The sequence below is a fragment of the Cajanus cajan genome, chromosome 10, assembly GCF_000230855.2.
Source record: "Cajanus cajan strain Asha chromosome 10, NIPB_CcT2T_4, whole genome shotgun sequence".
NCBI lineage: Eukaryota > Viridiplantae > Streptophyta > Magnoliopsida > Fabales > Fabaceae > Cajanus > Cajanus cajan.
The window spans coordinates 38076592-38087851 of NC_138526.1; the positions used below are offsets into that span (position 1 = coordinate 38076592).

Here is an 11260-nt window from a genome sequence, read left to right on the forward strand (position 1 = left end):
AAAATTCAATTTTACCCTCTAATTAATATTATTGTTTTCAAAGTTTAATAAATTCTATCGAGTAATTGTTTTTTTTTTTATATTAATAAATAAATGTAAAACACATTATATTTTACACAATGGTAGTTGGGAAGGGTACATATGGAATGAAAGTCTCAAGAAATAAACTTGCTTTATTTTTCGGCCCAATCGGGGGTGGGGGGCACTGTATCTTGTGGATCCCACAAAAAATTCAGTAATTTCCTTTCTTATATATGATCTCCTCAAAAACAAAGGAAATAATTCATCTTTTTCCCATTTCACTCCCTTTTGTTTCATTTCTTCCTAATTCATCCCATCCAAACAATCCATAAAAAATGTCTTGGTGTGTTTGAATTGGTGGTAAATTGAACTCATTATGTCAAAGCAAACCAACAATTTAATTATTTTAGCGTTCATATACTCATCACATTGAAGATAGTTCATTGGTCAGAACAGAAGTTGGAGTCAACAACACATACGGATTGATTTTCAGGGAATTTCAGAAATAGAAGATTAAAAGGAATAATCTAAATGAGGGTATCTTCGTAATGTGTTTGACATAATACCAAATGTAACATCAACAAAGGTTTGGCCGTATGAAGAAGGCTTTTGTTGCTTCTTGCATGTTTCTCTAGACTTTACTTCTCAGAAGTTGTATTTCTTGTGCCACAAACAATTGTTTCCTCCACAAAAATGATGACCACCAGAGGCACAACATGTGTGCTTGATGATAGCCACAGCATCAAGACAAAAAGGGGAAATACCAGGGGAGATCCAACACTATGTATGCATAGTTACAGATTATGACAAAAAATAATAGGACTACAAACAAGCATGCTCAAGCATATAGTAGCCTTGCCCATGTTGTCAAAAGAAGAACCATCTCCGCCGTTGTCTCTGCAGGAGTAACATGGAAGTTAAAAATATCACATCATCAATGTATCTAACACTAGGAGCAGGAGAGGCTGCTGAGAAAGTAAAACATGATATTAAGGACAGTAACTTCTTTCTTTTATGTTTCAAAGAAATACCGCAACTGATGAACTTCAAAAAATTTAGCCAGCTATGAAGTTTCAGTATCTGCTTGATAATCTTCTAATACAATGAAGATCTCCAGTTTTGAATCGTTGAACTTCCTTAGTTCAATCAGAAAATCCCAATTATGGAACTAAGCTTACATGGGTCTACTTTACCTTTTTCTAAAAATAATAGACTTCAAAATGGAAAAATAAAAACCTCTAAAGCTAATAAATTAGTATAATATGGGATGTTGAACAAAAACAGTTAGAAAACAACATACAATGCAACCCAATAAACGGAAAATAGAAGCAAATTAGTTAATTAGAGGTAATAGGTAATTCCAATTTGCCACATGCACACAACCCTCATTGACTTCAACTTTTGAATATGTGAAGACAATGTTGAATGTTGATAGAAATTTGAGTGTCTACCCTAGTCAACATGCATAACCAATGAATGTTTAAATCCAGATAACAGGGAGTGAGAAAAAGAGAGAGAGAGAGAGAGAGAGAAACCTTCTCCTGATTTTGCGGTTTTAATAAAATAGGATCAGGAAGAACTGTGTTGTCTATATCCTGAATGTATGGCTTCACCTTTGCCTCCAACATCTCATTCAACTGAAGGTGAAATCAAGCATCAGTCGCTTGTACAAAAGATTGATACCAATGAAATTTCAAAGCGCACAAGGAAGAAAAGATGTTTGACAAATTGAATATATATTAAAAGGCATGAAATAATTCTGAAAGCAGTTTAAGTACACAGAACTCAGTAAACCACATACAGCTTTAGGACTTTAGATCCTGAATTTTGAAGCTAGAACCAAAAATACCATCAACATTGTGAACTAAAAAAGTATAGGGTATGTTCTTGAGACAAAGTAAGACAACTGTGCATGCTATTTTAACATAATTTCATCACATGAAATGCCTGATTAGGACATGTGTCGGTTCTAATTAGTTGATCCTTTCGCATTGAACAAACAGGAGAAGGAAAGGCAAAATCACCAACCTTGTCTTGACGCCATTTAGTTTCCCACTGTGCATCCAAGATCTTATCAGAGATTTCTCTTTGGGCATTAAGAAGAATAGTCATTTCATAGAACTTTTCAGGATCTTTGAGATCCTCGTCACTCCAAGATGATGCCTTCAATGGAAGGTCCAGCTCCTGTCAATTCTCTGTAATTAGTTATTTCTCATTGGAAGGATATGCCTACACTACACTACTTTTCAATTATTTTTCTCAAATGGAGAAGGGAGTGACCAACCTAACAAGATATTGATGAGTACTTCCAAGCAAGTGAGCAGCATATGTTAAAAAACCGAAGTCTTGTGGAATGTCAAACTCCTATTAATGCAATCTATGCAGAAGGTCTGATTGATGTTATTTGATCGTACATCATGTTTGGTAATACTGTATTTATATTTATATTCTCCATCTCACCCATTATTTTGTCAGCTGCTTTAACGGCTAGGTTATTGTGATACTTTTTCCATTCCCAAAAACTTAAGCTATAACGTGAAGACGTGAATGAGTTTATACTACATCTCTAATATGCCCCCTCACGCAAGAAACCTTTGAACTTGATACATGGATAATGCACAAACCCACCTACCTTGTGCTAAAATTAAACTTTTTATTAGAAGAATGGAGGTAGCAAAGATCAAACTCTAGATCACTTAATTATAGAGGCTTTGATACCAACTTGAGACTAGGATTTGATTGTGATTTGCTTTAGAGAAAAATCTCATCCCAACGCATTTACATACACAAATTACAAAATAAGAACACCTAGATCTTTGGGATGGAGGTCAATTACATATATCATTTCTAATTTTCTATTCTATGGAAATCATGCTATTGAAAGAAAATTGTGCACATTATTTAAGCACAGACAAATCTGGACTATCATAAAAGCTAAAAAGAAATAACAAGCAAATGTGACGTGAAAATAGTTGTTACATACACCCCAATTTGACGGTCTTGGTGGAGGATCAAGCTTCATGACCTCTGTCTCCAGTGCCTTCTTAGCCTTATAGTAAGGGACATTTTTCACTATGACAGGATCATCCCTTGCACGGGCAGGATCAATAGATAGCAAGGCCTGTGATACCCGAACAATTCAAAATAAAACAAACATTGCAAAATTTAATGCATGTGAAACGATATATAAATTAAGATGCCATAGTTTCAACCACACAAATAACTCTATCAAGCATCCAAGTAATAAAAAACTACCATAATTATCACAATAATAGTAAAAGAATAAAGTAAACAATTGTCCATTTATTTTAGCAACTAGATGAATCCCCTGCATACCTACATTCTACACTGCTTGTGTCTTCAACAGCTAAGTATGAGCATAGGCATTGCCAAATAGCTACAAGAAACAATATTTAGTGTGCGGGATAAAAGACTTACATCCTGCAGATATTCCCACCCTGGTTTCCTCTTGGCCACCACATCTCTGAGTTGATCATACCGCATAGATTCCTAAAACCACTCACAAAAGAAAAATTGATATCTTTAGAAACATAGATTTGACCAACCGCTATAAAGCACAAATGTAATGGACGATGATGACTTAGGCTGCATGATGTCTGATTAAATTTGAAAAGGTTAATCAAATAAGAGGACAGAATAATCAATTCCATGTGTTATAATAAGAGAGCTAGGCCCTCCTTCACTTTCTTCAGTTCCATTTTAAATATTAAGCCCATTTTCTGCACCACTTCTCTCAGCAGTCTGAAATTCCAAATAGTACTGGCATACAGGTGACAGTACTTGGTCCAAACTCCAACGAATATCTTCCAAGTTCCAACAGATTATGATTGTTGGTTAGAGAAATACACAGGATTATTCAGTCAATCAGTCCCATGAGTCCTTCACCATTAAAACACACACACACACACAGATGAAACAGCATAGGTGCTGGGAAGACCAACTTCTTTGCTGGAAAAGGGGATGAAACCCACAAAAAGCTACAAGCTGACAGTTTCATATATTGAGATCAGTTATATCTGGTATTTTCATGAAATTCTACTAAAACCGGCCTCTGAACATTGAAAATAGAGGAAGAGTGACTTGATAGAAGCAGAAAATAGAGGAAATTAAATTTTCACTAGCGGATGTGCAGCAAAGAAGGAAAATCAAATCATTGAAAATCATTCTCATCCCTCTGGAATGATTGACTGGATGTAGTGAGGAACAGAAATATATTATATTTGTAGTTACCTTGTGAACCACATTGCTAACCAAAAGACAAGGGTAAACGAGCAAAAACACATTTATTTTTTTAATCTTGAGCCTTAACATTGTATTCTCACCTTGTATTAATCATTTCATCACAAATTAGAAGTAAAAAATTGTTCTGGGCAAGTATACAATTTCATAAATTATTTCTTTTACCAAGCAATCGTTTATCATACAATAATCTCACTCCTAATCTTTAGCATACATTTTCACACTCATTTTCATCACAACCAACATGTGTTATAATTGTTGCACTGCGCACAAAAACTAAGTGGCCATAGCTCCACAAGTGTTAATCCTTGATGTTTTTTGCATTCAAAGAACATTTTGCCGGTTCATACTCCAAGCAGTTCAATGGTACAATAGGTAATTTATGTTGAAAATAATTGATTTGAAAATGCAAATAAAGACAAGAAAAATCATATTGAAAACGGTTAAGAAAAAAATAAAAGATGAATAGTAGAACTGAAACTGAACTATAGAAAGGAATATGAAGTGACAACCTTGTACTGCCACCATATTTTCTGCTTCACGTCATCGTCATACGTAAACCCACCCATAATCTGAGGAAATGTAATCAACCAAAATGCAGCAATACTGGGATCTTTCATGCTGTGCACTATGTGCTGTAAAGGAAAAAAAAAATATAATTACAATGTCAAATAAGAGTGAGAAATCTGAATTCAAATAGATTCTATTTTATGTCCCCTTTAAACACAATTACATAGTGTTTGGCTCGGGGGAAATGGACGAGAGGGAAGATATTTTTATAAACTTTTGTTGTTTGGTTCAATTTTAAGAAAAGGAGAGGAACGAAGGGGAGCAAAACTCCTCATCTAATTTTTACTTTACTCCAATATAGGAGGGATTTGGAGGAGAGGAGAGGGGCTTTAAAACAATTGAGTATAATGTCTAAAATATCCTTACTTATGTTCTAAAACTCGAAACTATAAAGGAACAAAGCTAAATTAATTTTTAATATCCTTCTCTCCTTATGAACCAAACAAGAAAATAACTACCTCCCATCCTCTTAACCAAACAGAATGTCTAATAACAATCCCCCCTTTTTCGTCCCTTTCATTAAAATTCCTTCCTTCCCCTTTATTAAAATTTCTTCCTTCCACTCCTTTGAATCAAACAATTCCTTTGTTAGCGGATAAAAGTTTAACTAAAACGAAAATCCAGGAGACACATGAATTCTAATGTGCAACACAGAAGTAAAGAAATGAGAGTAAGAATGCCTAGGATCAAGGTTTGCTTCAGTTGCATATGAGAAGAAACTATATTAATAATATTATTTGTCAATAATAAATAATGACAATAGCAATTGCTTACTTGACAGAATCAGATTAGAATTTAGAAATAACACTGACCTCATATGGATAATCCATCTTTTTCAAGACATTAACAGCTTGCCATGGGGGCTCCATAATCTGCACAAAGAAAAGAACTCTTAAAAACAATAAAAACTAGATTTAGACCTGTCACCCTTGTGTTACAAAGTTGATCAATAAAATTATTTTAAATTCTATTTAGTTAAGGAAATTTAATTTTAATATATTATTATTGAAAAGTAAAATAAATAATCTAATAAATATTTAAAAAGGTGTTAGATTCTTGCAAGTTTGAAAATATTGCCATTGTTACTTGAGAAATCAACCAAGTGTTTGTGAAAACATTTGTTGAGGAAGCAAAAGTTTTATATTATAACAATTACTAGTATAATTATATAAAAAGAATTCATTATTTTGATTAATTAATAGTTATTTAGTAGTAGAATGTAACTGATGGATTCTTATTCATTTAAGAAACTGAAATAAAAATAAAAGTAGGAGTTATTGATGTGGGTATAAATTGGTTAAGAGAAAAAGAGAAATTGGGAATTGAACCCTCAGTGACACAACAATCAAAATACTAATGTGGCAACAAAGGATTAGCTTAATTGTCAACACCATATTTTGCATTTCAGGATTTATATATTATAAATAGATTATTAAAATTTTACAGCTAATATTAAAGGTCAAGATATGAATGTTAAAATCAACAATGGGAAAAAAATAAAGAACCATAGAATCAACAAAACTCACATCATCTGCTGATATCCTAACATGCACCAATCTGTGTTTGCATTCAGGACAGCCCATTACGCCCTGCATATGGTCAACAAATTCTTCAAAAAAAAAAAAATCGAAACACAATGAGACTTGCTATTAATCTCCAAGTAGTTTCTTTTTTTTCGGGGGGAGGGGAGAGAGAGGGGAAGGCCACAGTTTACTCATGAATTACTACAGATTCAGTGGGAATGGACCTATCCATGAAATGAAATGTTGGATGGAAAGTCAAGTTGTCTTGGAATTTGGCTCATACCGTTCCATCACATGTAGGACACTCCTTTGAAGGTAATGAATTCTGAAAATCCAAGGATGTTGGTATATGAACCAACTCAGCTCGGTTTTCGACAATGGCATCTGCTACAGATTCAGCGGTTGCTTTCTCTCCACTAAAAATAAATAAGTTGAAGAAAAACATATAAGATGTATATTAAGTTAGAGGAAAATCTCACAAAATGATAAATGAAGATAAACTAAAAGAAATTAAAATAGAGGAGAATTATCCATTAAAAAAATTACTGCACTATCTTACATGTCCATTTTTATATAAATCAGATGAACTTTTTTTACATGACAGCAGATATTTTCTTTGCATTTCCAAATATTGATATATTAATTCAGTGTAACTTTGAAGGTTATAGTCAACCTCCTTTTTAGAAAAACTCACCAGCATAGAATTAGTACGATTTAGAACTAATAAAATTAATTCCTTTTTCCATCTGAACTTTGTCTGTGTGTGACTATATATTACATAGAAGTTTTCTTGGAGGCTAGGACTGTGCATGACCACAAATGAAAAGATTCGGAATGTGGAGTTTTCTAATTGAACTAGAATTCCAACTTATATGAGATTGAAACCATTTTTGCTAGTTTAAATGTTTGTGGATTCATATTAAAAATTTCAACAAGAGCAGCAAGTGATCACAATTTACATGGTAATACCAACTACAACCTCTATATTCATCCACATGGAGAGTAACATACCTCTTCAAGGTGCAATTCTTCACTTGATAATGCACCCTCCCACTTCCTCGACACATTGTACACCGTAAGGCCCGCCATCCATTACAAGACTTACAATTCCTGTTCTTGAGACGCACATTTTGTTAGAGTTTAACAAAAGTCAACAAACAACACTACACTAATAAAATATCAAAGGCATCATGTATTCAAGCCACACAACCATCAAGGAATACAAAACAGCACCTTTGACATATCACCTTCCTCCCCAGCTCAAATGCAATGTCATAAGTACCAAGAGCAGCTATAGCCTACAACCAAGCCATGCAGCAACATTCATCATTATAAATAAAAGGATAAAAATGTACCAAGAACTAACAAGGTCAAATTTCCAGACAATACATTTTCCCCAAATATCAAAAGCAATAATCCAATTGATCAATTTGCAAGTTCAAACATAGATATAGTTTCTTCATTGTTATTTGTATTTTTTCTCCGGTTAGAATTGGAGTTTCACCTGGAAAATACACATAATCCTTTAATGGGTCTGTTTGGGTAAACTTCTCTGAAACCCCAAAAGTGAAATAAAGAAGAAAAATGAAACAAGTTTCTCCATAAGCTAAAATTAGTTTATATATTTTGTAAAAACTCTCTTCAATAAATTTCTCCAAAATCTTATTTTTAGCTCATGCATAGGCTAGAGAAGCTTATTTTGATTTTCCTTCCTATTTTTCTCATATAAATAGTGCTTTTGAAGAAGCTTGTCCAAATAGGCTAGATGTAAACCTTTATTTATATGAATTACTGAGTCATCTAGATTCCACTACTGATTATAGAACAAAACACACAATATCTAATAAATTATACCTAAGTTTTGTCATTATGAAAAAGGTGTTTTATACGATTCAACATTCCCTAATCATTACCAAATCATCATTGTTTTCACTTTTTTGTTTTATTTTAAAAAAAATTCCCGCAAACTAAAAAAGAAAAAAAAAAAAAAAAAAAAAAACAGACCAAAACAACATAACTTATTCAATATTTTAATATATAGGTGCATGAGCAGGTGCAGGACAGTGAAACTAAAATGACATTTTTATAACAATTTATAATAACAGAAAATAAAAACAAAAAATTCTCTGAACCCAAAGCATCCAGGAAGTGACATTCAATCTCCATTTCCTCGAAAACCCAGAAATTGAAGGAGAAAAATTAAGAATTAGCAACAAAAAGTAAGAAGCCCAGAAATGGGGGCTGAAGAAAATTGCAAAGGGAAAAGGGACTGACGAAGACGGAAGTAGCGGAGAGCTTAGAGATGAGTTCGGGAACACCGAAGCCGCGAGGAGCAGAGCCTGCAATGTCGAAGGCCAAAGTGAAGGGAGACAAGACAACCTTAATTGGGAAGTCGAAGATGTCGATGATGTTTTGCCCATAACGGTTGCTGAAGACCTTGTATCGAACCTCCACGAACTGCTTCACCGCTTTCACCAAACGCTCTCGAGAACTCGTCATCACTGACAGAGCGAAGAAGAGGATAACAGATAGAGTTTAGTTGCTCTTGCGCTTGCAACCAAGGTTTTAAGTCCCCAAGATAAAGTAAACCATCACTGTATCCATATACAATGGGGTTTTTCTTTTTACCACACAAACTTACGTTATTATTATTTTAATTTTAACAAAATATTTTGACAAGAAAAAAAGGTAATTATATACGATATTAAATATAATCTCAATAATTTTTATATTTAAATAATAAAACTTTTCAATACTAGGAAAAAAAAGTATTTATTATTAGAATAGATGTAATAACATCTTTTTAAGCATATTTTAAAAAAATAATGAAAAATCTTTATAATGATGAATAGGATTTTTAAAGGTATAAGTTTTTAGTTTTAAATCCATTTTTTTTTATTTTGCAAATGTTTAATTTTGGTTTCTTTTAAAAAAAATATTGCAAATTTAGTTTTCATGCAATGAACCATTAAGTCACTACACTTAATGAATCACTACTAAGATTTACATACTTATAATATTTTAATAGCTTAAATATATTTTTAGCCCCTCAAATTTAAGATAAATTTGTTTTTTATCTCTTAAATTTGAAATTGTTATTTTTAGTCCCTATAATTTTTAAAAATATTATTTTAGTCCTTCAGATCACCAATAACATATATAAAGTGATAAATTAAGACAGTTATGCAATATCAATTAGATTTAATGTGATGCTTTCACTAACAAGAACACTAATAGATAAATTTTATGCAATAATATTTAATAAATTTCTTAACAAAATTTGAATATAAATACTAAAATAAGATTTTTGAAATTACAATGATTAAAAACAACAATTTTAAATTTGAGAGATCAAAAACAATTTTACCCTAAATTGGATAGACTAAAAACATATTTAAATCTATCTTAATATATGTCATATTATATATATATATATATATATATATATATAGTAATCTCATACTAAAGTATGAAATATAATTCTAATTGTCAGTCAAGCAACATACTACACCAACTCAAAAGGATTAATATTGCCATCTTTTTACATGGCCTTAAAAGAACTCCTCCTAATTTATATCTCTGCATCCATATCAAATATGATCATCTCAATCCAACTACTTAAAAACATGTAAGAGTAAACTAATTCGAAATAATCAACATAATAAGTATAAAAGTCAACACAAACAACTTACTATGCTTCAGCATAGCATATATTTATAACTTATCCACACTATACAATTTGAAAATCAATTAAGATAACACAATAATGCAACTCATCACAATTGAACTTAGCATGCGAATAACATAAACATCAATACATCACATGTGACACCCTCTACCCCAACATTAATACACAATAAATGTAAACAATAATTTTTTTTTCTTTTTGAATAGATAAAATCTTTCATAGTTTGATAACATCTTTCATGTATAAAACAAATGTCTCAAATATCATAAGGTGGAAGGTTCATATTCATAACTCATAAACCATAAAAAGTCAACATGTAAGTATCAAAACTCAAAAAATCATATAAAATAGTAAAAAAGAAAAATATAGATTAATTCCAGTAAAGATAGCAGTGCCTCCTAGTTAGGAATTAATTTATAACTTTCAAATCATGTAATAAAAATATAATAAAGATATATACTTTACCTTTCATCAAGAACATTCAAAATTACAATTCTCCACATACACTCACTATTAATTTTATTTACGTTATACCTTCACTAGAAATTACAAAAGAAAAGAAACCAAGGTTTTCAAAACAATAACATCTTGAACTAAGCCTAGTTATGCCCCGATGTCACATATCCTATCAGAACATACCCAACTGAAACCTTAAGCCTCATCACCAACATCCCCATGATGATGATCACCTGCAACATAATTTAAACATGTACAAGAATAACAAGGGAGTGAGAAATATCTCACTCGATTTCAGGTGCAAAAATAAAGGTTAGATAGCACACACACAACAAATATAAGTCACATGTAAACAATACACATACATAATCAATATCACATATACACTCGTTTATCATGAAATGATGTCATGGACTCGAGTCATAAATGCATGCATGTGGCGCCATACAGAAGTTTCACATTTCTCATAGCTTGTTACATCACTGGTGACCCTAAGGTACACCTTGTTAGCTTGTTACATCACTGGTGACCCTAAGGTACACCTTGTTAGCTTGTTACGTCGTGGGTGACCCTAAGGTACACCTTGTTAGCATGTTACATCACTGGTGACCCTAAGGTATGCCTAAAATATCTCAGTACATCACTGGTATGCGGCATAAGCAACACACCTGGAGTTATATATGCATGTGATGCATGTCATACATTCATTATTTTATTGACTCAACATTTGACTTATTAAAGA

At 32.3% G+C, this 11260-nt stretch overlaps 1 protein-coding gene across 1 annotated transcript; it reads right to left on the bottom strand.

The window, feature by feature from the left end:
• Window positions 1-503: 503 nt before the first annotated feature.
• Window positions 504-8954, bottom strand: EMB2737 (embryo defective 2737). The gene is made up of 12 exons (XM_020368213.3): window positions 8649-8954; window positions 7608-7672; window positions 7386-7484; window positions 6658-6790; window positions 6378-6440; window positions 5664-5723; window positions 4794-4916; window positions 3460-3531; window positions 3005-3142; window positions 2050-2205; window positions 1557-1658; window positions 504-918 (listed from the first exon to the last, which is right to left on the bottom strand). The coding sequence occupies exons 1-12, from the start codon at window positions 8871-8873 to the stop codon at window positions 889-891; spliced, it is 1266 nt and encodes a 421-aa protein (XP_020223802.1). The 5' UTR covers window positions 8874-8954; the 3' UTR covers window positions 504-888.
• Between the last annotated feature and the right edge of the window lie 2306 nt (window positions 8955-11260).